Source organism: Theropithecus gelada, chromosome X (genome assembly GCF_003255815.1).
Source record: "Theropithecus gelada isolate Dixy chromosome X, Tgel_1.0, whole genome shotgun sequence".
NCBI lineage: Eukaryota > Metazoa > Chordata > Mammalia > Primates > Cercopithecidae > Theropithecus > Theropithecus gelada.
Genome location: NC_037689.1, coordinates 36,983,964 through 37,010,503, shown reverse-complemented (window position 1 = coordinate 37,010,503; position 26,540 = coordinate 36,983,964). Strand labels below are relative to the sequence as shown.

The window sequence follows — 26,540 nt, the reverse complement described above, 5'->3', positions numbered from 1 at the left end:
AAAAAAAAAAAAAAAAAAAAAAAAAAAAAAAAAAAAAGAAAAAGAAATAAAAAAGAAAAAGAAATGCAGCCTCCTGTCTTGGCCCAAACCCACTGCATCAGAATCTGCATTTTAACGAGATCCCCAAGTATACACATTAAGTTTTGAGAAGCAGTACTATATATAAAATATTCAACAGACCACACAAACCTGGGCCCAATTGCTATTTGTCAGATACATGCATGTATTTATTACTTATAAATTCCTTCATCAGAAACATATTACATGCTTATTACTTTAAAAAGAGGAATCAGACACATATCCTACCTTCAAAAAGATCTCAGTCTAGGAAGGGAATACAATGTGTTCATAAATAATATAGTCTAAGTTAGGGACTTCATAAAATGCTTGATGGAAGAAGTGGCATTTATTTTGGACCTGGAATGAAAACTGAAAGAAGATATTCAAAAGACAAGTGATTTAGTGATGTAGTTTGAATACATGAATAATCTCAAGGTTACTTTTTCTATAGCTTTTGGTGAATCAAGTTGTTTTACTTGAAATTAAATTCATACATTTAATAAATATTTATTCAGCTCTTACTATTGCTATAAGACAGATACCATTACTGCTCAAGTGGCTTTTACAACCTAGTGGGGAAGACAAGCAGATAACAAGAAATGACACAATTCATTAGTGTTACTGGTAGTGTTATGAAGGACAAGGATGGGGTGGCTAGAAATCCATGTGACAGATCAGACCTAGGCAGGGGTGGGAGTTGTGGAGGAGGTTTCCCTGAGTAGATAACATCTAAGCTGAGAAAGATTTAGTTAGACAAAGAGTGAATGGCATTCCAGGCAAAGGAAACAGCATGGACTAAGGTCAAAACAAGAAGAAATCAACCAAAGAGCAAGTTGATAAAATGGATGTCCAGTAATATTCCATTGTTCAACTATGCAACATTTTTCATTGCCTCCCAAATTGGGTCAAAGTAGCCCGGTCTTCACGCCTCCAGTCCTTCCTCTTTTTAAAAATTTTATAGAACTATATTGATATAGAATTTACATACTATAAAATTTACCTTTCGCTTGTTTTCATTCAAGAATATTAGGAAATTTACTGAGTTGTATAGCTATCATCTACATAAGGTCCATTATGCCCCTTTACAATGAAACCTCCATTCTCACTCCCAGCCTCAGGCAGCCAATAATCTATTTTCTGTCTCTAGGGGCTAGAAACTTAAGAGTGGAATTAGTTGGTGTATAATAAATTTAACTTATTAGAGAACTGCTGAACTCTTTTCCACAGCAACAATACAATTTTACAGCTTCATCAGCCATGTATGAGGGTTCCTGTTCCTCCATATCCCTTACAACACTTGGTATTGTCAGTCTTTTTGTTTATAGCCATTCTACTGGGTGTGAAGTGGTATCTCATTTCACCAGCCCCTCTTCCTAACTTCTTTGCCAGATTCCCCACTCCTAAACCTGCTCTATGCCCAACCAAAGTGAATCCCTTGCTGTTCTGTTTTTTCACTGAGGCTCGTTGATATCCCCAAATTATGCTTTTCTTCACTCTTGGAATGTGTTACTTGACTGGACATTTTTTTTCTGGTGAAGGAGAGGGGCTGGGCTGGAAATTGAGAGCTCAAATTAGTAGGAGTACAGAAGGTCTTTGACTTCCTCACAACATGGGACACTTCTAAGTTTCTCCTAAAAACCCCACCACCATACTTTTCCAAATATCTTGCCTGCCATCTTGGTCACACATGACCTAAATTAATACTTAAGAAGCTATGAAGATGCTCATGCTTCCTCAGGGGAGAATGCTGTGTAAACTTAGAAATTAACAAAAGGAGAAACGACTACCCTTGAAATTGTACCACAGAAAGGAGCATACATTCAAATGATGGTGAAGTCTTATTAAAAAGACTTTAAGCCTCCCAATTTAGAAGCTGGCTTGTGGTAGCCAAGAAATTAGAGAATGATTTGTTATTTAAGAGTGAAATTGCTAGTAGTCTTGGATTAATTACCATAAAAAAGCTGCCGCTGTAATAAAAAGCAGAGATCTGGTAACCCTGCTTCACTTCCTTTCTCTTGATGAAAGCCTTTTAATTATTTTAATTTTGATTAGCACTTCCATCAGAAAATAGGAAGAAATTAGGAGCAATTGGCAAAGGTTTAGTAATTAAAACCACTGAAATCAATGGTTTAAGTATGTATTTGGGATAATCACACTTTTTAATTTTTATTTTTGTCTTACTCAAGTGGTTAACATAAAGTTCATTATACAAAAATCAACCAGTGCAGAAAGCCGATTGGAAACAAACAACCATTCTTGAACCCTTTGAAAATGTATGCCTTTGATCAATTAGTTGCCAGGTTTCTACTTATGTTTAATTGTTAGTACTTCCACTTAAAATAGCAAAATGACTGTCTGCAATTTCTGTTATTTCAAACTAGGTTTTAAATTCTGGGGTTGAAAGTAAGCTTAAATAACTCTGAGTACTTGAGTAAACACTGCATTTTTTATGATGAGGCAAGTTGCATGAACCATTTAATTACTTTAATTCAATCCAGAGATTTGATATTTTCTCCTGAGTTCTCACAGTTGGATAGTTTAAAAATATTTCTAAGATTGAATTGAAACCTGTAAGAACTATAATAAAACTGTCTGTTTTCTTTCTCTCTCTCTTTTTCTTTCTCTCTCTCTTTTTCTTTCTTTCTTTCTTTTCTTTCTTTCTTTCTTCTTTTTCTTTCTTTCTTTTTCCTTCCTTCCTTTCCTTCTCCTTCCTTCCTTCCTTCCTTCCTTCCTTCCTTCCTTCCTTCCTTCCTTCCTTCCTTCCTTCCTTCCTTTCTTCTCTTTCTTTTATTTCTTTCTTTCTCTTTCTTTTTTTTTCCAAGATCTCGCTCCGTTGCCCAGGCTGGAGTGCAAGTGGCGAGATCATGGCTCACTGCAAGCTTGACCTCCCCAGGATCAGGTGATCCTTCCACCTCAGTCTCCTGAGTAGCTGGGAGTACAGGCATGCACCAGCATGTCTGGCTAATTTTTGTATTTTTGGTAGAGACAGGGTCTCACCATGTTTCCAGTCTGGTCTTGAACTCTTGCGCTCAAGTAATCCTCCTGCCTCGGCTTCCCAAAGTGCTGGGATAACCAGTGTAAGCCACCATGCCTGGCCTTGTATTTTTGGATAGTATTGAGCGAAATTTGCCTCAATAAATACAAATCCTTTCAATATGCTTCAACTTTAAAATCTTCAAAAAGCTGCTTAGTTTCATTATTTTCGTGTGGAAGCAGCGTTGTCCCAAAGTTTTATTTTGAAGACTGAATTGTGTACGGAGTACTGTCCAACTAGAAGAGAATGAATAATCAGGAAAAGAGAGACTATTGAAAAATGAAGCTTAATGGAGAAGTGTTGAATTTCAAAGCTGCCAGAGACATTAGCAATTGTTCAGTTTCATCTCCAGATTTCTTAGATGAAGAAGCTGTGGCAAGCCAATTTCACAAACCCGATCTATGATCCTCATGCTCCCCACTCCTCTCACTCCCAGAATTTTGCCTTGATCCAAACTTTACAGAAAAGTACAAAACCACAGGTATGAGTTCACTGAGCTTCCCAGGCAGTCCTGCCATCTACAAACCCATGTCATTCTGTATTTTCCTCTTGTTTCTGAGGGTGATCCTCTCAGCTAGTCACACTATGTCCACTTATCTCTGGCACTTATGTCAAAACAACCCCTCTAGGTCCTGCCTTAGCTCTCCTGCATATGCTTTCTCTTTCTTCCTGTCTGTTGCCTCTTTCCCCCAGCTTATAATTCTCCCGCCTTTATTAAAAACATGCACTCACAGACACACACTCACATCTGGATTCCCAGGTACGATAACCTTGTGGATTCATGTTTTCAGATCATTCTTAGTCCACAGAATATAAAATTGATGGAATGATGGCAAACATTTGCAGATGACAATCATTTACAGAAATGGCACTAAAGCCATGAAGCTGAAGCTGCAGGACTTATGGATCTGAGCTAGAAGACAGGGACCATCAAAATTTCAGCTTCAGCTGGAAATGGGCTCTTTGAGTGCACTACATCAGATCCACGAAAGAGGAAGGAAGAGTTACTGCTCATTGCTGCCTGAAGCTGTGACTTCTATGAAATTACTTAACTAGGGGCAAAGGAGGAAGCAGATACTTCCTTGCAACTAGGACTTGAGCTGAGATGATCCCTGAATCATAAATAGTCAACAAGATTCAGATTCAGGACCCAGGGAATCACGGGGTACAACCATAAAACTTCTAAATGTTGGGGAAAGAATAATGAGAAAGAAAAATGAATCTCTGAAAGAAAATGGAACTACTAAACAAAATTCCAAATCACGTTAATATAATTGTTACTAAGAATGACAGCAACAAAATGAATAATCAGGATATGTCATACCTATAAAGTTAAAAATCTAAAATAATTTGAAGAAATACTTAAATATATTTAGAACCCTCAAAGAGATAAAGAAAGAAATAATATTCATAAAATTAAAATGACAAACTAGGGGCGGGGCGTGGTGGCTCACGCCTGTAATCCCAGCACTGTGGGAAGCCAAGGCGGGTGGATCGCAAGGTCAGGAGATTGAGACAATCCTGGCTAACACAGTGAAACCACATCTCTACTAAAAATACAAAAACAAAATTAGCCGGGGCGTGGTGGCGGGTGCCTGTAGTCCCAGCTATTCGGGAGGCTGAGTTGGGAGAATGGCGCGAACCCAGGAGGTGGAGCTTGCAGTGAGCCAAGATTGCACCACTGCACTCCAGCCTGGGCGACAAAACTAGACTCCGTCTCAAAAAAAAAAAAAAAAAAAAAAAAAAAAGAGACAAACTAGGAAGAATATACAGAAATGTAACAGAAAGTAGACAGGAAGAAGAATGAAGTAGAAATACTTGAAATTAGAAATATGTTGATTGAAATTAAAACTGTAACAAAGTAAACTCTAGACTCACAACAATTGGAGAGTTGGTGATTGGAAAGATGAACCAATTAATTTACCCAAAACACATTAGAGAGAGGTGAAGGGGAAAAAATAGCTAAATATAGAAGCACATTTAAGAGACATGTAAGATGATTAAAAGCCTCCAACATTTTTCAAAAAAGAGAGTAGAGACAATATTATAGGTGGAATAATGAAAATGATAATGGCTGAGAATATTAAAGAATTGAGAAAAAACAGACAAGTGGCCTCAGATTGAAACTGCCATGAAGGTCTCTGTCTCAAATTCTCAACTCTGCTTTTGTAGTATGAAAGCAGCCATAGACAATAAGTAAGTGAATGCACATGGCTGTGTGTCAATACAACTTGATTTACAAAAACAGGCAGGCAGCAGGCTAAATTAGGCTGGGATACCATAGTTTGATAGCTCTTGATGTAAAGAATAACCATTGTTGGCCAGGTGCAGTGGCTCATGTCTGTAATCACAACACTTTGGGCGGCCAAGGCGGGCAGATCACTTGAGCCCAGGAGTTCAAAACCAGCCTGGGCAACATAGCAAAACCCCATCTCTACTAAACGTACAAAAATTAGCCGGGCATGGTGGCACGCTCCTGTAGTCCCAGCTACTCAGGAGGCTGAGGCAGGAGAATCGCTTGAACCTAGGAGACTGAGGTTGCAGTGAGCAGAGATGGTGCCACTGCACTGCAGCCTGGATGACAGGGCCAGACTCGGTCTCGAAAATAAAGAAAGAAAGAATAACCATTGTTTACGTTTTCATGTATATGTCACCAGATGTTCTTCATATATCCATATAAGTGTGTATATATGATGTACATAAGTACCTAAGTAAAAATACATAAGTAATTTTAAAAGAGGTTATATCATAGCTGAATCACACATGACTCGGACCACACTTGCTCTTCTGAGTACCTACTTTTGGACAACTCTCAGTGTCCACTAGCATGTCTAAAAAAAAAGTCTACTCCTAAAATGCTAATGCATGATGTAGATTTTAACTACAGCTTTTGAGGCTCAGTGGAGGAGGGTGTACATCACACGACCCAATGCAAAGCTTTTTAACAGCCCCTTTTGCTCATCTTTGTTTTCCCCCACTGTTCCTCGCCCTGCAGCAGGCAGCTAACATTCACCTCTCCCTTCCACCCTCCTCTCTCAGCACTGGTCCTTTGCCTCCTCCCTCATCCCAGCTCTACAAATGGCCTCAGCCTGCATACTCCAACCTCCCAGCAAAACAAACATCTAGTAACTACAGGGTCAGCAAGAGAGAATCTGAGGCCCTAGCCATAGACAGATCACCTTATCATTTCTCCAGCACATTCCAGGAAGGATCTCAGTTCGTTCTGTCCCAATATACCTCTACATCCTTTGTTTTAATGATCACATAGAATTTGTTGTATGCATATATCATTATTTATATAACTAAGCCCCCAATTTTGAACAAGAGGCTACATACTGAAAATTTTTTATCTACCAAGTCTTTTTTTTCTTACAAACCCATCCAATACAGTTGCACTGTATCCGCCAATACAGTTCATGCAACTGTATGGAAATCAAACTCTAGAAGAGTATTTTATAGTTCTATAAGAGTATTAAACTCTTATACTTCTAGAGTGTAAAACCCCAGAAAAGTATTTTGTCAGAAAAAGATTGTGTTTTTGAAATAGTAGGTTTTAAAAGAAAATAAAGAGGGTTAGAAGTAAGAAAATTCAGGTTATCAGGGGCTTGATATCTTTATTTTGTGACTGTAGGCAGGTTACCCAGGACTTTGTAGATCAATTTCTCAAACAAATAACAGAGATGAAATCAACTGTCATTAGCTACTGTCACAAAAATAATATGACAAACATCTATTCAGTTCCTATGCCTGCCGTAACTAATTATCACAAACTTGGTGGCTTAAAATAACAGAAATTTATTTTCTCACAGCTCCGGAGTCTAGAATTCCAAAATGGAAGGATCAGCAAGGCTGCACGCCCTCCAAACACTCTTGGAGAGAGTCTTTTCTTGCTTCATCCAGCTTCTGATGGCTCTAGGCAATCCCCGACTTGTGACTGCATCACTCCAGTCTCTGCCTCCGTCTTCAATTGGCCTTCCTCTGTGTCCCTGTCTTCTCTTCCGTCTCTTATAAGGACACTTGTCATTGTACAGTATTTAGGGTCCACATAGATAATCCAGGAGGATCTCATTTTAAGATCCTTAACTTCATTACATCTATACAGATCCTTTTTTCCAAATTAAGGTAAGGTTCACAGGTTCTGTGGGTTAGGATGTGGACATATCAATTTGAGGCCCACCATTCGATACACTACAGTTTTCTTTGTAAGTGTTCTGAGAACCCAGGAGAAATAAGTAAATCCTTTGATTCAATCAAAAATGAGCAGAATGTGAATCAACAATACTAGAAGATATCCTTTTTCCTAGGCACTGGCATATATTTCAATAGTATCTCTAATTAATTTACAGATGTATTTACGCTTCTAAGTGTCAGCAATGAAGATTATTATGACAAATTTAAAATTTAGTAATTTGTTTTTAAACTGGTATTTTTGTTTTTTTAAGCGGTCATCTCAGTCCACATTAGAACGATCTGAACAGCAGATCAGGGCTGCTTCTAGTTTGGAGGAACTACTTCGAATTACTCACTCTGAGGACTGGAAGCTGTGGAGATGCAGGCTGAGGCTCAAAAGTTTTACCAGCATGGACTCTCGCTCAGCATCCCATCGGTCCACTAGGTTTGCGGCAACTTTCTATGACATTGAAACACTAAAAGGTAGGTGTGTGGATGTGGAGACAAATTCTTTCTCTTTATCAGATAGTGACAAATACACTTACTTTCTCCAAAACTCTGCGTAGGGCAGACACGTGTCAGAGGGAGAATGAAAGTCAGTCTTTGATTTCATAACTTCAGTGTTAGTGCAGAATCTTGATTTTTTAATATTTACTTCACAGAGAAATATATGCGATATGATTTTGAGATAAAAAACACAAAAGAACATTTCAAAATATAAAAACAAATTTAACTCAAGGATGTGGGGGCAAAGAAAACCAAGGAAGACTATTGTTCTCAATAGAAAAAAAATCATAAGGTTTACATAGAAAATAAAACCTGGGGATTCATCCACAAGGAGTATTCTACTGCCATACATACATAGATAAAAACCAAAAATGGCCAGGCACGGTGGCTCATGCCTGTAATCCCAGCACTTTGGGAGGCCAAGGAAGGCAGATTGCTTGAGCCCAGGAGTTTGAGACCAGCCTGGGCAACATGACGAGACCCCATCTCTACAAAAAAAAAACAGAAAAAAATAGCAGAGCATTGTGGTACGCGCCTATATTCCCAGTTACTTGGGAGGCTGAGGTGGGAGGATCTGCTGAGCCCAGGAGGTCGAGGCTACGGTGAGCCATGATCATGCTACTACACTCCAGCCTGGGCAACAGAGCAAGATCCTGTCTCAAGAAAACCACCACCCCCGAACCAATAGATTAGATATAGCTTTTTGGTTTTTATTTCTGCAAAGTTGTGTGATTTTTAATAAAGTGAAAAGTGAAAGTTGGACACTGAGTTGTAATATTGGGTACTGGTATTGCTAGGAGAATAACGAAGGGAGAAAATTCTCAAGACAAAATGATCAAAGCTCCAGACTAGAAAATAACATAATTTGAAATAAGGTTAATGATTGTTCCCTAGTAAGGTATGAAGATTCTTTAAAAGAAAATCAGGCCGGGCGTGGTGGATGACACCTGTAATCCCAGCACTTTGGGAGGTCGAGGTGGGTGGATCACCTGAAGTCAGGAGTTCGAGACCAGGCTGACCAACATGGTGAAAACCTGTCTCTACTAAAAATACAAAATTAGCCGGGCATGGCGGTGCATGCCTGTAATCCCAACTACTTGGGAGGCTGAGGCAGGAGAATTGCTTGAACCCGGGAGGCAGAGGTTGCAGTGAGCTGAGTTTGCGCCATTGCACTCCAGCCTGAGCAACAAGAGTGAAACTCTGTCTCAAAAAAAAGGAAGGAAGGAAGGAAGGAAGGAAGGAAGGAAACCAGTGTGTGTAGGTACTGTGCCATAATGAATAAAAAATGCTTGTCAAGTAAAGTTCTGTGGTTTCTGATTAGGCGTTAAAGTTTTTGATGACATGTCAAAACAACAAAAGAAGCTGCTACAGCATTGCTGATCTAGCATTCTAGATTTGATTAACATGATTACCTGGTAACTGATTATATATATAGCATAATTCAAATTAACCACTAGGCCAAAACTATTTTTTTCTTTCTACCTAAAATCGTATTTGTTTTTTCCCATTTGTAAAAAGATGTTGGGGTTGCACAGACCTCTTGTTGGCGGTGGGGAAAGCTGTGCATAGATGGGGAAATATTCTTTGGTAGCACCTTGGGCATAAGTGTGAAAAGGCTTCTTTGTGTTCATGTGTATGACTGTGTGTCTAAGTGAGTTGACATGGTGGGAACCATAGCCTTGAACTCACTTCAGACAGGAATTTGAAGCTCTAGATGTTTCTATGTGGTGAATTAACATAGCCTTCATGAGAACAAAGGGTTGGCACCTCATCTAGAGGTCAAAGGCCTTAACCAGATTACCTGACTGAAGGCCTGAGGTGAGCCTGGAGCTATTTCATGAAGATGAATGTTGCCATAAAACCAAGACTAGGTGATCTAAAAAAAAGTCAATGACGGCCGGGCGAGGTGGCTCAAGCCTGTAATCCCAGCACTTTGGGAGGCCGAGACGGGTGGATCATGAGGTCAGGAGATTGAGACCATCCTGGCTAACACGTTGAAACCCCGTCTCTACTAAAAAATACAAAAAACTAGCCCGGCGATGTGGCGGGCGCCTGTAGTCCCAGCTACTCAGGAGGCTGAGGCAGGAGAATGGCGTGAACCCGGGAGGCGGAGCTTGCAGTGAGCTGAGATCCGGCCACTGCACTCCAGCCTGGGCGACAGAGCAAGACTCCGTCACAAAAAAAAAAAAAAAAAAAAAAAAAGTCAATGACATTGACATTTTCTAAGGAAAAAACCATTAAAATATCACAGAATTTGCAAACCCTATGAATTTATCTCCTAATTTCATAGGGAATCATCTAAAGTTATTTACTAAGTTAGAAGCAGTGAATAATGAAATCGGCATGTTACACCAATTAGAATTTGTTATCAAGTCTCCCTTGTGGATTTCAAGGTAATTTCCTGAGGCAGAGCAGTCCTGCTGGGAAGTAGTAAAGAATAGTAGAGTTATGAAGCCTTTAATCAGTGATGTTGGTCATAATTGCGTATGATTTTGATTAAAAGCTTACCACTCCAATTTCAAAACTTAGTTTTATAAAAAGAGAAAAAGCAAATGGAAAGCAACATTTAAGCAGAATTTTAAATTGGGAATATTTTCATAGGTTGGTTTCTTGTTTTTTCAAGGATTCATGATTAATTGCAGTGAATTAAATAATACCATAATAATACTTAATTGAGTAATTTATCCCTCATGTGCAGCATTCAGGCTTTTTATATAAATATTAATAATCAGAAATGTTTAAAAAGGTTTCTTAGGGGCTGGGCACAGTGGCTTACACCTGTAATGCCAGCACTTTGGGAGGCCAAGGTGGGCGGATCACAAAGTTAAGAGATCAAGACCAGCCTGGCCAACATGGCGAAACCCCGTCTCTACCGAAAATACAAAAATTAGCTGGGCATGGTGGTGCATGCCTCTAATCCCAGCTACTTGGGAGGCTGAGGCAGGAGAATCGCTTGAACCCAGGAGGTGGAGGTTGCAGTAAGCCGAGATCACACCACTGCACTCCAGCCTGGCGACAGAGCAAGACTCTGTCTCAAAAAAAAAAAAAAAAAAAAAAAAAAGAAAAGAAAAAAAGTTTCTTGGGATAGAATGTTTTATTATGAGGAAAAAACCCCAAAGTTTAGGTAAACTGTGTAGTATAATGCAGTGCTCCAGACAACCCATATTATGTTTTCGGTGATTGAAGAAGCAACATATGAAAAAAATTGGTATTAAGGGATGAAAAAGGAGAAAGGATATGGAGAAGATGTTATAAGGGAATAATTTAGGGACTAGGGTCACATCTCAAATGGTAATATTGTATTGGTATACTTCAAGCAGAGGTCTTCTCTATCCCTTCTCTTCCCATATATGGGAACACAGAATAATCTCAGGAGAGTTCTTGAAAATGCAGTAAAAATAAAGGACAGTTTGTCTATTGTTGCATAACACATTACCACAAAACTTAGCTACTTAAAACAATATTTATCTCAGTTTCTGTGGGCCAGAAATGCTGACATGGCCTAGATCAGTTTCTCTGCTTCAGATGTCTCCAGAGGCTGCAGTCAAGATATTGGCCTGGGCTGCAGGCATCTTAGGGCACTGCTTTCAAGTTCAGTCAGATGTTGTTTGCAGGACTCAATTCCTCACAGGCTGTTGGACTGAGGGTCTTCGTTCCTCGCTGGCTATTGGCCAGAGGCTGCCCCAAGTTCCCTGTCATGTGGACCTTTCTAACATGGCAGCAAACTAACACAAGAACAGAAAACCAAACACCGCATGTTCTCACTTATAAGTGGGAGTTGAACAATGAGAACAGATGTACACAAGGAGGGGAACATCACAAACGAGGGCTTGTTGGGGGGTGGGGGACAAAGGGAAGGAGAACGTTAGGACAAATACCTAATGCACACGGGGCTTAAAACCTAGATGACAGGTTGATAGGTGCAGCAAACCACCATGGCACACGTACACCTATGTAACAAACTTGCACGTTCTGCACATGTATCCCAGAACTTAAAGTAAAATAAGTTAAAAAAAAAAAAAAAAAAAAAAAGCCTGCAAGTGGAGAAGGAGAGAAAGAGTGTGTGTGTGAGAAAGTGAGACAGAATAAGAAAGAAGAGAATTTGCAATAAGTAGAAACAAGATTGCAATCTTTTTTAACTTCATCATGGAAGTGGTATCCCATCACTTTTTCTGTATTCTCTTCATAAGAAGCAAGTTACTAGGTCCAGCTCACACACAAGGAGAAGAGATTTACACAAGGGCATGACTATCAGGAGGTGGGGACCACTGGGGGTTAGTTTCAAAGCTGCCTACCACAAGAGATTTTCACCAGCACCACACCCCCACATATAATAAATAAACTCTACAGTTCCATGGCAAGCTACAAGGAAGTCTTTGTGTTGTCTTTATCATAAAATTGAATCTTTCCCCCAAAACACCTGTAGAAAGGCTATGCAGTATTAAGTACCAAAGGGTCAAAGTTGAATTTAAAAAATAAAATATGAGAGAAAAGAAAGTACTGTTTTATAAGAAAGTATATAATTTTTTTTTATTCCCATAGGCTTGTTTCTTTTTTCTTGTTACTTTCAAATTAACTATGGCCAAAGGATTGCTCATTCCATTAATACTTATTTCATCATTTATATAAATATCTTATTTCATCATTTATATAAATATCAGTATCGGGCACTTGCAAATGAGAAAACTCTGATTTGAGGAAGGATTAGTTTCACTTCAATTTCCATTTATGCATTTGCCAAGTTTAAATCCTACTGTAGTTACTTAAGCAACCAACAGAAACATATTTCTTGATGATGCTAAAACCTACCTACACCTGGCTTTAAGCAGAAGAAATGCTATCCAGCTGTATCTAGTAAATTGCTTGATAAATAATATTTACATGTTATTTCTTTACATGCTTCTATTTACTTCCCTATTAGCCAGCTTCTCCAGATGTATCCAGTGTAATTATGTACAGGACATGGTGTTATACCTCAAAGGGAAATAAAATACTTATATTCTACAAAGGTATGGTATAAATGGGAAAGAGCACAGAGATTATTGTAACTTCTCTGCAAACAATCTTGGTTAAAGGACTGACAAAAAATATCCATCTAGTAAAAGAAACAAGCAGTAGAAATGTGAAAATGACTATGCTCAGCGTAACCCTGGCACACGTTGGCACATCAGGGCCATTCCATCTGCTAGCCCCAGTGAGCTTTCTCTCTGCAGTTATAGATGAAGAATGGCAAAGAACTCAGTGCAGCCCTAGAGAAACATGCGTGGAGGTGGCCAGTGAGCTGGGGAAGAGTACCAACACATTCTTCAAGCCCCCTTGTGTGAACGTGTTCCGATGTGGTGGCTGTTGCAATGAAGAGAGCCTCATCTGTATGAACACCAGCACCTCGTACATTTCCAAACAGGTATGAGGACATCGGCAAGCCTGCTATCTCTAAAGCCCTGATTATAATAGCGTCGATCGCTACAACAACTTTGTTGCCAAACACTGTACTAAATGCTCTGTGTGCATAATCACATTTAATCTTTGAAACAAGCCAAGAGGGTATTTTGTCCTCCTTTATAGATGAGGAAACTGGGGCTCAGAGAGGTAACTTACTTATCCAAGGTTACATGGCTGATAAATAGCAGAGCTGGGATTCAAACCCAGGTCTGTGGGAGGCCAGAGCCTGAACTATTATCAGTTATTGTCTCTCTGTTGCTATAATGTCAAGACTCAGAAAACCATATGGAAGTTACTAGGATAGGATGTTAAAAGGAATGAAGATAGCTGTGCTGTCTTGTGTATCCATCAGGTTCTGTGTTGCTAAAAAAAAAGTTTAATGAAGGTTGTGGGCAGAATTGGGGAAAGAGGGATGGGACAGTGAAGCACCTGAAGCTAGCAAAAAGGGGGAGACTTCCCCACCCTTAGACTGAGGAGACAAGGGGAGGGAGCAGTTACGGGAACTCAGAGGGAAAGCGGAGAAGAGGGCTGCTGGACTGGCCACTGTCAGCTCTTGGCCTGGCAGGGAGTTGGGGCAGGGGCTGGGAGAGGCAAGAGGGTTTATAGATGTAGCCCATGGAGGGCAGCGTCCTGGGGCACAGAGCCTGATGGGGAAAGAAGGAGAGAGGATGGTGTCTCTGGAGGGGCAAAGAGAGAATACCTAGCACAAAAGACATTTGGAAATAATTCTGCAGTCCCCATGAAAGAAATAATTCAGCCCTCTTCATCTTATAAAACTCCCTTTGCTTAGGTAAGTTTTCCTTTCTCTGGTTACCATGTTTTTAATAAATGTCGCATATGAGAGCAGTAGTAACACACTTGGGAAAGCAATATTTAAAAACTGTGCATCAAACTACATTCTTTTTGGTATCTGTTGCAAATTCCTTGAATGTTGATATACTTATTTGTCAGTTTGCCTATATGATTTATTCTCCTTTTAATTGCAAAAAGAGGTAGTACAAGAAAATTTCATGCACTGAACATATCCATGTTAGGTAATTTTCTTAAAGCTGATTTGTTTTGTTAATAGATTTACTTATCCTGAATTTTGTTCCTCCACCCTCTAAAATATCCTTTAAACTGGAGAGTTTCTTTTTCTAAATTCTTTTAGAGAATCTTGGAGCTTGTGCAAATTTTAACCTCTACTATTTGACAATTAGAAAAAAAAATGACCCAAGTAGGGCTAAGCATCAATTCTTAGTAGAAACAAAGCTTGCATAACGTAAGAGGGTTTAGTTCATGATCATGTGATTCCCTAGAGCACAACCAAAAAATTGTGCAAGAAGATGAAGTTTATGCAAAGTAAACACTACAAAAACACTCTCACTTAGACTCATGGAAGTTCCATTACATATTGAGAGGTCAGAATAAACACAGCCTTAATGGATTGCTTCCACTTAATAGATAGTTGAGTACTTCATTTTGACTGCTGTACTCAACAAATGATTAATTTCATAGAATGCACTTAAGTGTAAGTGTACAGCAGGTTTTCTTCCAAATATGAATTTTTGAACATGTTAATAGTAGTTTTTAAAAAACTATCTCTCGGCCGGGCGCGGTGGCTCACGCCTGTAATCCCAGCACTTTGGGAGGCTGAGGCAGGTGGATCACAGGGTCAGGAGATCAAGACCATCCTGGCTAACACAGTGAAACCCCGTCTCTACTAAAAAATTTTAAAAAAAAAATTAGCCAGGCGTGGTGGCGGGCGCCTGTAGTCCCAGCTACTTGGAAGGCTGAGGCAGGAGAATGGCATGAACCCAGCAGGCGGAGCTTGCAGTGAGCTGAGATCATGCCATTGCACTCCAGCCTGGGCAACAGAGCGGGACTCCATCTCAAAACAAAACAAAATAAAACAAAAACTATCTCTCGCCCCAAAGTTATGGACTATTTGGCAAACCACCTCTTAGAAACAAAGTGAACAAATGAATACTCTATGTAGTAAGGACTACATGGAATGATGATTGAATGGACAATACATTAAAATCAACTTCAAACTCATCCACACATCATAGAACCACTCAGGAAAGTTGTATCATCTCTCTGTACGTCTGTTTCTTCACCTGTAAGATGGGAATAATAAAAACCCACCCCATAATGCTGTTATAAGGGGTAAATGAGGTAACATGAAAGCACTTACAACAGGGCCTGGCCCACAGAAAGCGTAGAAAGAATGATATACATGTTAGCTATAATTATTTGTTTGGGCATGATGATCTTGTATCAGCTATTAATACACAATGCTGCATAACAAACACACTAAAACTCAGTGGTTCCAAACAACAATGATTTATTCTCACTTACGTATCTGAGGTTCAGTTAGTTTAGGGTGGGTTCAGCGGGGCTTGACTCTAAGCTGCAATGTGAGTCCAAGTCAACTTCTATGTTTCCCATCGCTTGGACCAGCAAGCCTGCCAGATTACGTTCTTTTCGTGGCTACAGCATAAGTTTGAGAAAACAAGCCCCATAAAACATGCACAGTTCAAATTTGTACTTCTGTCGTGTCTGCTAACATCTCACTAGCCAAAGAAAGTGACGTGGCCAAATACAAAGTCAAGAGATAGGAAACTATATTTCTTCAATAGAAATGGTATGAGAAGGGATAAGTAAATAGTTTGAATAATAACCTATTCTAATAAAATCCTAAAGAAACTGCATAGCTTTAATCTCATTTAATCCTTATGATTTACACTCAAATGTAAAGCAGGAGTAGGGATTAACAGTACCATTTTACAAGGGTATCAATGATCAAAAAGTTAAGAGATTTGACCAAACTTAAACACTTCATAATGTTAGATGAGCCTGTTTAGTTCCATTCTTAATGGACAACTCGGCTAAAGTCATTGCCATAAATGACAAAGGCAAAAATTCAAACTAGAACAATTTAAAAAGTAATATATAAAATTAAAAAAATATATTGTGTTTATCTTTCTCTGCTGTAGCTCTTTGAGATATCAGTGCCTTTGACATCAGTACCTGAATTAGTGCCTGTTAAAGTTGCCAATCATACAGGTTGTAAGTGCTTGCCAACAGTCCCGCGCCATCCATACTCAATTATCAGAAGATCCATCCAGGTCCCTGAAGAAGATCGGTAAGCACTTTTTTTTTGTACTGGATTATGTTTGTTTTTGCCTTGCCAAAACTGTGTGTAGAGGATATTTCATTAATATAGAGTTACCAATTTATCTTCAAATTATTCATATTTTAGCTTCTAACCTGAATCTACTGGTAATAACTGGCAAATATATATTTTTATTAGATATTAGATATATATTGTGGTAGGACCAAAATGCTCAGTGGTATGAGCTCGTCATGTCTACTCACAGACACATTTGTTCTTAATATGCATAGTCTAATGCAGGTGTAAAACCACTTTAACCTCAAATTTAGCACATGTATCCTTGTTCCAGAACAAGCATTAAATAAAACTTATTTCAGGCTGTTTGTATATTTACATCCTGAAATGAGAGAAAAAAAAGAAGATTCCTGGGGTCATTGGGAAGTGACAAAACTAGCAGCACGTGAGTTTTGCAGCTTTCTAATCTTTCCCCTTAAGATTACCAAATGAAAAACCCTTGTTTTAAATTAAAATGACTTAAAATTAATTTGGCTTTGAAATTCTCTTGAGATTAATTTTGTAATTGTTTATAAGACAATGGACGAAACCAAAGGTAAGGATCACTTATTTGAAGAAAAAAGAAGATTTAATATAAAGAAACAAGTAAAGGGTAACTGAATGAAAAGATCATTAGTTAGGTACTTAGATTTTGCAAAAGTAAAGCAATAAATATATTGCGGGAGTGGCAAGTAAAAGAGTAAGCTGGTGATTAGTTAACATTGAGCCAAGAAGACACCTCCACCTCTCTCCAGCAGAAAAGAAAACTTGTAGAAAAGCAACATTTATTCTCAAGATGTTCCTGTTATCCTGGCCAATGCTTTTATCTTTATTTTAAAGAAAACAATCTTAGGGGCCTGGCACGGTGGCTCACGCCTGTAATCCCAGCACTTTGGGAGGCTGAGGCGGGTGGATCACGAGATCAGGAGATTGAGACCATCCTGGCTAACACGGTGAAACCCCGTCTCTACTAAAAACACACAAAAAATTAGCCGGGCGTGGTGGCGGGCGCCTGTAGTCCCAGCTACTCGGGAGGCTGAGGCAGGAGAATGGCGTGAACCCGGGAGGCGGAGCTTGCAGTGAGCCGAGATTGCGCCACTGCACTCCAGCCTGGGCGACAGAGTGAGACTCCGTCTAAAAAAAAAAAAAAGAAAATAATCTTAGGAGGTATTCTTAGGAGGTATGTTAGAACATATATAATTTTGGTAAATAAACTGTTGACAGCTATAATTTGCATAGTTTTAACATACATCTTCTTAAGAAGATTACAATTTCCAAAATTACAGTTTAGTTTCTAAACATTTCCACATAGAATATTTATAATTACAGAATCACTATCTAGTAAGATGCAGTTCATAAATACAAATTAAGCTCCTTTAAAATCTTTTTTTTTTTTTTGAGACGGAGTTTCACTCTTGTTGCCCAGGCTGGAGCGCAATGGTGCAATCTCGGCTCATTCCAACCTCCGCCTCCCGGGTTCAAGCGATTCTCCTGCCTCAGCCTTCCAAGTAGCTGGGATTACAGGCATGCACCGCCACGCCTGGCTAATTTTGTATTGTAGAGATGGGGTTTCTCCATATTGGTCAGGCTGGTCTCAAACTCCCGACCTCAGGTGATCTGCCCGCCTCGGCCTCCCAAAGTGCTGGGATTACAGGCGTGAGCCACCGTGTCCGGCCCGCTCCTTTAAAATCTTAACTCTTCACATCCTTATCATTTTGTGGTGAGAACATTTGAAATTTACTCTTAGCAATTTTGAAATATACAATACATTATTATTATTGACTGTAGTTACCATACTGTGCAATAGATCTCAAAACCTTATTTCTCTAAACTGAGAATAAAAAGCAAAAAATAAATTTTAAAAATCTTAACTATTCTCTATCAGGAATTGATTTAATGTTCCAAAGTTTTGATTATGCTTGAAAGCTTTTAAATCTGGTTCATTGTTTTCTTTTCCTAGCTGTTCCCATTCCAAGAAACTCTGTCCTATTGACATGCTATGGGATAGCAACAAATGTAAATGTGTTTTACAGGAGGAGAATCCACTTGCTGGAACAGAAGGTAATGATAGTAGTAGTAAAATAATAACAGTAATAATAAAAGTAGTAACAATAGCAGTGAACATTATTGAGTACTTAGTATGACCAGGCAATGTTGTAAATCTTTTATATGTTTTAGCCCATTTAATTCTCACAACAACCCTATAATATGCTATTGTTATTTCTTTTTTACAATTACAAAATGGACACACCAAGATATCAAGTAATTTCCTCAAGGTCACACAGCTGAGAGTGATAGAAGTGGTCAGATTCCAGAACCCTCTGTACCATAATCATATAGTAAGTCCATCAATGCATCACTCTGCTTTCTAATCTCAAAGAAAAGCCCAGAGTTACTGGAGCATCCTGAAGCATTGAAATTGAAAGGGGATGTTAAACTTGAATGAAAGCTGCTTCAGAACTAAATACTAGTCAACTGCAGTTTACTAATTTATTTGTATGAAAGTCTCACAGGAACATAAAGTAATTTTGGACTTGGTTTCTATCAATTGCATCATACGAAAACATGCCAGTAATTTGAAAAAATAAATGGGGAATAAGAGAAAACTTTTTCTGGAATTAAGGCAAAGCAAAAGCAAAATATGGCTATTGGTCTAAGGGGAGTTGGGAGCAAAATGAGATATAGTCAATTGTCATAGCTCATAATCCGTAATTCTGTGACTTTGGGTGATGAACATTTGCTTGAAAATGAATGCATTTTAATTTATTTTCCAGAGAGCTTCACATGGTTCCACCAAAAAAAAAAAAAAATCACAAGTAGTCATGCAGTTTTACCCTTGCTTGTTTTACACTATAATCTACAAGCAAGAACAGTAAGGGCTAAACTCTAAGAAATCTGTCCTAAAAACTGTAAATAGCAACCTACTCTCCATTCTTCTGCCTCTCAGCTTCCTTCTAAATGTTTTCACGAAAGCTTGACCCAGAGCATGTGAGGAAATTTAATATTTATGTAGTTTAAATGCCCATGCTGATCTTGAATGTTCTTTACACCCTTCCCACCAAGTGTTCAGCCATCCTCTACCAGAACATACATCAGTTATTTGGAGACTCGCCATCCAATGGGGCAGCACCAAGGGGTGGACACACTCCTGTTGTTATACTGAACTGAAATCTCTCTCTAGAACAGACCAGACTGCCCAATGGAATACAATAAGAGTCATATATGTAATTTACATTTTACATTACTCATATTAAAAAGGTAAAAAGAAACAGGTGAAATTTATCTTAATATATTTTATTTAATCCAATCTATCCAATATACTATCATTTCAACATGCAATCAATGTAAAAAAATTTATGCGCTAGCCTACATTCTTTGTGCTAAGTCTTTGAAATCCAGTGTGTTTGTACACTTACAGCACATCTCAATTTAGACTCTCTATTTCATGCCCAATAGTCACATATGGCCCATAGCTACCTTGTTGGACAGCCCAGCTCAAGAGCATCAACTCATTAGTTCAGGTTTTACCCTATAGAGCCATGTAAAACAAATCTAATTCTTTCTCCATGTGACTCATGTTTTAATAGTGTTAGAAAATTATTGTGGGGTTGGCCGGGAATGGTGGCTCATGCCAGTTATCCTAGCACTTTGGGAGGCCGAGACGGGAGGATCACTTGAGGTTGGGAGTTTGAAAACTAGCCTGGCCAGCATGGCAAAATCCCATCTCTACTACTTAAAAAAAAAAACAAAAACAAACAAACAAACAAACAAACAAAAAAAACAGCTGGGCGTGGTGATGTGCGCCTATAGTCCCAGCTACTTAGGAGGCTGAGGCATGAGAATCTCTTGAACCTGGGAGGCAGAGGTTGCAGTGAGCCGAGATCATGCCACCACACTCGGGCCTGGGTGGCAGAGCGAGACTGTGCCTCCAAAAAAAAAAAAAAAAGAAAAAAAGAGAGAGAGAGAAAGAAAGAAAGAAGAAAAGAGAGAGAGAAAGAAAGTTACTGTGGGAAGGGCAATATATTTAGAACTTAAAGGCTCTAGCTGAGGATTTCCTGGCACAAAACCTCTGAGACAGTTTTATATGGAGGAGGTTTGTAGGCAGGCACAAGGCATTAAAGAGTAAAGAGAGAGGCAGCTGACCACAATGCTGTTGCTAAGAGGCATCAGCCTAAGCCAACGGGAAGTTGAAGCTGGGAACCCCTGTGGAGGTAAGTCTCAAATCTAGGTGAAGAGGCTGAACCCTGTAGACCGTTCATTGGCTGCCTTGGAGAGGGGATGTAGCCTTAGGTGAGGCAGCTGATTTCTGCTGGAGATAATTCTTGGGAAGGCACTCAGCCAGTACACGTGTGTAGAGGGTGGAAAGAGGAATAGGGAAGAAGAGAAGTGCTACTCTAAGCAGGGGGGATCTGAGCACTCAGGGCTGGAGGTGAAAGAATATACTGGAAAAAGTTCAGCATGGTGGGGATATAACGGGTGGGGACATAATGGGGAAGGGGTTGGTTAGATGTGAGAGAAGAAGCTGGACAGGCTCACAGGGACAAAGCAGAAGGACCTTGTAATTCTTGCGTGGGAGCTTGGATGTGATACTAAGGACAAAGGGAAACCACAGAACTGGCTCAAGCAGGAGAGTGACAGTACCCATTAGAATTTCAACAAAATCATACCAGCAACAGTGTAGAAGAGGATGCGTTGACTCGGGGCAGGGAAAGAGGCAGGAAACCTTTTGGGAAGTTGTAGCAATGAGGTAAGCGAGAGGCGCAGGGTGGACTGGATCACAATTGTTTCTCATTCTCATCTCCCATAAGTCCCCAATGTGGACCAAGTTCACATTCTTTTCTCCAGTGGCCCCATCAAATTGATGGCATTTACTGAGCTTACTGCTCACTATACTTTTTTTCCATACATGTGACTGTTAAGCCAACTGCCTTTTCTACAATGACTTCTCTTGCCCAGATGAGCACATTTAGGTTAGTGAATCCAAGTCTAATTTAATTGCATCTTGTTAGATTCAGGTCATTGCTCTAAATTGTTAAAACAAACAATCCAAAAAAAAAAAAAAAAAAAAGAATAAATCGAGGAGGTCCCAATTCTGTATTTTAAAATACTTAATATATCTCTTCCTTCTTGAAGACAGCCACAATTTCAAGAATTTATTTTGAAAAATTCTATCAGTTTATTGATAAAAATGGTAGAAGGAACGAAGCTGAGAACAGAACATATCGTCAAACTCCCTAGGGATGGAAATCAATACATAATACTTCAGGATATCACCCTCAGCTACTTGCTGTTTCACCACCAGTTCTCTTGCATCCAGTTTTTGTTCCTTTTAACTTGGCTATGAGGACATGAGCACAGCGTCTGCCTAACAGCCTGCTGAAGTTCTGCAAGCACCTTGTGGATTGTGTTTCCCTAAACCACCCTGTCCAATAGTGGCCTTGGGCCTGTCTGAAGTATTCTTAGTGAACTTCTGCTGCCACCTAGTGATCACTGAGAATTTTTAAAGAGCCTCTTTGTCCTTTAACAAGTTATTCTTGTCTTGCCCCAAAGCGACATCTGCCTCTCTGGCGTGTGACTTACAAAGCTCACATTTTTCCTCTTCACAAAGTTCAAAATGGGGACTTCTCAGATTTAGCCTTCCAGCACCCATTCTCAAACATCATCCATTAGAGAACAGTTTAAACTATAAAGTTGAACCACACGAGATTGTCATTTTGATATGTCATTAAAGTCAGATATTGGCAAGAACAGATGGTTTAACCCAATGTCTTGGAATGCTGGATGAGATTCTCAGAACCTCCATACATAAGCCTGCTTCAGGACCCTTTTATTACACCAGATAAACCCAACAAACATCCATCGAGTGCCTATTTTATAACAGAACGATGAGACCTGCTCTTTCCCCTTCAGGACATTTTACTTAATGGGGGAAATGTACAAGTAAACAGACAAATGTAATCAGTGCAAGAAAGAATCGGACGGAAATATGCACAGGATAAGGACACTTAGCTAAACCTGCAGACATTGGGAAAGATGTCAGGGAAAATGGATGGCAGAAGGAAAGACAAGGCCAAAGGCATGGGACTGGGAGGCACTGGAATATCAGGGCAACAGAAAGTGCTGTCATTTGGTGTAAATGGAACACACAGGATATATGAGAGCGAGAAACAGAAGATGAGTCTGTGAGGTTATTATGGTCCAGTTCATGGAGGGCCTTGTATGTCCTGGTGGGAAAATTGGTTTTTATTGTGAGAAGGGAAACTTTTAATGCATTCAAAGCAGTGGAATGAAGTGATTTGGTTTGCATTTGTTAATCGTGTGAAGAATAGGTTGGAGGGATAAAGCTTGTGGTGGCAAGATGAGCGACAGAGCGACAGCCATCTTCACAAGAAACACAAAGTACAGACTGAATTGTGGCAGTGGCAGGGGGATGGAAAATAAAGAACAAATTTAGAGAATCAGAACTGAGTGGACATGATGCTCAGACTTACCAGAGCAGGCGAGTCAAGAATAATGTCACCATTCCCTAAATGAGGCAAACTGGGAGAGAAGCAGGTTTGGGGAGAAAACTACTAAACATGTATGTCCCTCCAAAACCTTCAAAAATGCTAAAGGGACAGAGTCAAGTTCTTCCAAAGTTTCTGTCTCTTCCATTTATTTTGCAATGAATTTCAACTTGTTAATCAGAAATGGATTTGAAGTAGTAGCTATTCAATTGTTTTATACACCTTCTAGAAGAAATATCTGTCAGCCGAGTATGTCAAAAACTTCTCAGACCCTCCCCTTTACCTGAATGTATCTTCCAGCAGATGTTGGTGGAATCAAAGTTGATTGTTGCTGTTATATCTTTTATACTAGTGTTATGATCTGCAGTGAGAACATGCATTACTATTGCTACCCCTGGTCTGGAATGTCTGAGGTGTATTTCTACAACACCAATTATTTTGTATGTCTCTCCTTTTAATCTCCACCAAAAAATGGAGACAGCTAGACTCATAACCCCTTAGACATCCTATATTTTATTACTAATACTTGGTTGTGGAAGTTTGCATTTTAAACAAGTCATCAACATAGAAATCTCTAAAAATATTTTATCAAAAACATTCAGCTTATGATATTTTAAAAATCACAAACCTAAGAAAACACACAAACCTGTGTTTGTATTGTGAAATCAGAGGCTAATCTTCCTCACCTTGTAAAAAAAAATAGGGGTATAAATCTATAGGAAGGAGATTGGGTGAATCCAAGTTACTCACGGATGACGTAAAATATACAATCAACTTTGGTGATCCAATTATCCACGCTACAACTATCTGACCAATACGTTTCTGTTCCTCTTTAGACCACCCTCATCTCCAGGAACCAGCTCTCTGTGGACCACACATGACGTTTGATGAGGATCGTTGCGAGTGTGTCTGTAAAACACCGTGTCCCAAAGATCTAATCCAGCACCCCAAAAACTGCAGTTGCTTTGAGTGCAAAGAAAGTCTGGAGACCTGCTGCCAGAAGCACAAGCTGTTTCACCCAGACACCTGCAGGTAAATGCCTTGAGTTGTCTTGCCTTTACTCATGACATTTAATGTAAATGCCATTTTAATTTGGTGGGATTCTTTAGTAAGCTAATTTTTCCCTTTAGTGCCTAAGTCCCTTTTGGATAATAGAACAGAGGTTTGGCAGCTAAGGAATAAGCAAGGGTATACAGAGTGATGATTAATCATGAAATTAAGAAAATCCTGCCTGTTATTATGGGTTTAGAGTGTTTTGTTTGTTTGTTTGTTTTTTACAGAGTCTCGCTCTGTCTCCAGGCTGGAGTGCAGTGGCGTAATCTGGGCTCACGGCAACCTCCAACTGTCTGGTTCAAGGGGTTCTCCTGCCTCAGCCTCCTGAGTAGCTGGGATTACAGGCACATGCCACCACGCCCAGCTAATTTTTGTATTTCAGTAGAGACGGGGTTTCACTATGTTGGCCAGGATGGTCTCGATCTCCTGACCTCATGATCCACCTGCCTCGGCCTCCCAAAGTGTTGGGATTACAGGCGTGAGCCACTGCACCTGGCCTGGGTTTAGAGCTCTTAAACAACAATGAAGTTGGTAAAATTTAAGCAATTATTAGGATATTGCTTAATAATAATATTTTAGGAAGGGGAGGTTTCAGATCATCAACCTCTTTAGTTCGGTCTCTCATTGTATATGTCAATATATGTTTGTTTTTTTTCTTTAATGGAGGGAATATCATTGGATTTATATAGCAAGGAATTTATTCATGAATAGAACACTTGGAGGTTACTGATTCACTTTAATAGATTTTGAATCCATGTGGGATAACCATGCAGGATTTTATACTGACATTTTAAATATATGTCTGAAAAACTGCCTCTGAAAACTTAATCAAATCAGAACACAGTTATTCTTTTGAATCCAGTCATTGATTCTGAATTCTCATCTTTATTTTCTTTGGCAACAGCTGTGAGGACAGATGCCCCTTTCATACCAGACCATGTGCAAATGGCAAAACAGCGTGTGCAAAGCATTGCCGCTTTCCAAAGGAGAAAAGGGCTGCCCAAGGGCCCCACAGCCGAGAGAATCCTTGATTCAGTGTTCCAAGTTCCCTATCCCTGTCATTTTTAACAGCATGCTGCTTTGCCAAGTTGCTGTCACTGTTTTTTTCCCAGGTGTTAAAAAAAAATTCGTTTTACACAGCACCACAGTGAATCCAGACCAACCTTCCATTCACAGCTAAGGAGTCCCTGGTTCATGGATGTCTTCTAGCTGCAGATGCCTCTGCACACCGAGGAATGGAGAAGAGGGGACCCATGTCATCCTTTTGTTTAGTCTTGTTTTTGTTTTTGATTTTTGGTGAATGAGAAAGGTGTGCTGGTCATGGAATGGCAAGTGCCATGTGATTGATTACTCAGAGCAGATGAGGAAAACTGTAGTCTCTGAGTCCTTTGCTAATCGCAACTCTTGTGAATTATTCTGATTCTTTCTTATGCAGAATTTGATTTGTATGATCAGTACTGACTTTCTGATTACTGTCCAGCTTATAGTCTTCCAGTTTAATGAACTACCATCTGATGTTTCATATTTAAGTGTATTTAAAGAAAATAAACACCATTATTCAAGCCATAGAATTTTATGTTATTTAATATGTTTCCACTCTATATTTATGCTAAAGGAAAAGTGTTTTAAAGAAAGAAAGGAATTTCGAAGTGGAAGGTGCAGGGAGACACACAAACACTGAACCTCAGTTTTGGGAAACCAAGGGAATAGCTCTCAGAAAGGTTAAGATTCTAAATGAGGCTAAGCAAATGCGACCCAAGAATCCACTGCGAGTCACTCTGTGCTTTGAGATTAAATGGAACTTGACCTGATCCCCATCCCATGCCCTTGACCTCTTTGAGAGTTTGCATTTCTTCTGGCCACCTCTGGCTCCAAGTTTCTGCACTTACTCAAATCTCAGTGTCATGGACATCCCAACTCTCATGGCAACACAGTTCTTCTCTCTGTTCTACAGCTATCGCATTGTGTTTTTGTTTTTGTTTTTGTTTTTTTTTAAACGGAGTCTCACTCTGTCGCCAGGCTGGAGTGCAGTGGTGTGATCTCGGCTCACTCCAACCTCTGCCTCCCGGGTTCAAGTGATTCTCCTGCCTCAGCCTCCCGAGTACCTGGGTCTACAGATGCACGCCACCACGCCCAGCTAATTTTTGTATTTTTAGTAGAGACAGGGTTTCACCATGTTGGCCAGGATGGTCTCGAACTCTTGACCTTGTGATCCACCCTCCTCGGCCTCCCAAAGTGCTAGGATTACAGGCATGAACCAGCACACCCGGCCACATAAAGCCTTTTTCCTCAAAGTACTCCTACATCTAATTTGTTGGTGACATAGACTTCATTGAAATTTTGCCATAACAGAGGGAATTTAGCAGCATTAGCAGAGTTAAGTTATGTATTAAATAACTTAAAATTAATCCCTGCATAGTATCTTGCATAGATAGATATGTATATAGACACACACAACCCATTATGGTACTTACAACACATTTGTGTAAATAGCTGTGTTTCTGTTTATCTCCCCACCATACTGTAACCTCATTATGACTGGAAACTGTGTCCTGATCAAATTTGTGTAACCCAGGTTTCTCAGGCCAGAACACCCTGGAACAGTACAATCAAAAGG

General features: G+C 39.5%; 1 protein-coding gene across 1 annotated transcript in view; it reads left to right on the top strand.

Moving 5' to 3' along the window:
* The window catches only part of VEGFD (vascular endothelial growth factor D), a 39,974-nt gene extending 14,483 nt beyond the window's left edge, over window positions 1–25,491 (top strand). Inside the window, exons 2-7 of the mRNA XM_025372528.1 lie at window positions 7,537–7,747; window positions 12,985–13,175; window positions 16,192–16,340; window positions 18,325–18,425; window positions 23,707–23,902; window positions 24,828–25,491. Of these exons, the coding sequence (XP_025228313.1) occupies window positions 7,537–7,747; window positions 12,985–13,175; window positions 16,192–16,340; window positions 18,325–18,425; window positions 23,707–23,902; window positions 24,828–24,954 (975 nt within the window). The 3' untranslated portion in view covers window positions 24,955–25,491. The remainder of the gene's footprint in view (window positions 1–7,536; window positions 7,748–12,984; window positions 13,176–16,191; window positions 16,341–18,324; window positions 18,426–23,706; window positions 23,903–24,827) is intronic.
* Window positions 25,492–26,540: the final 1,049 nt, after the last annotated feature.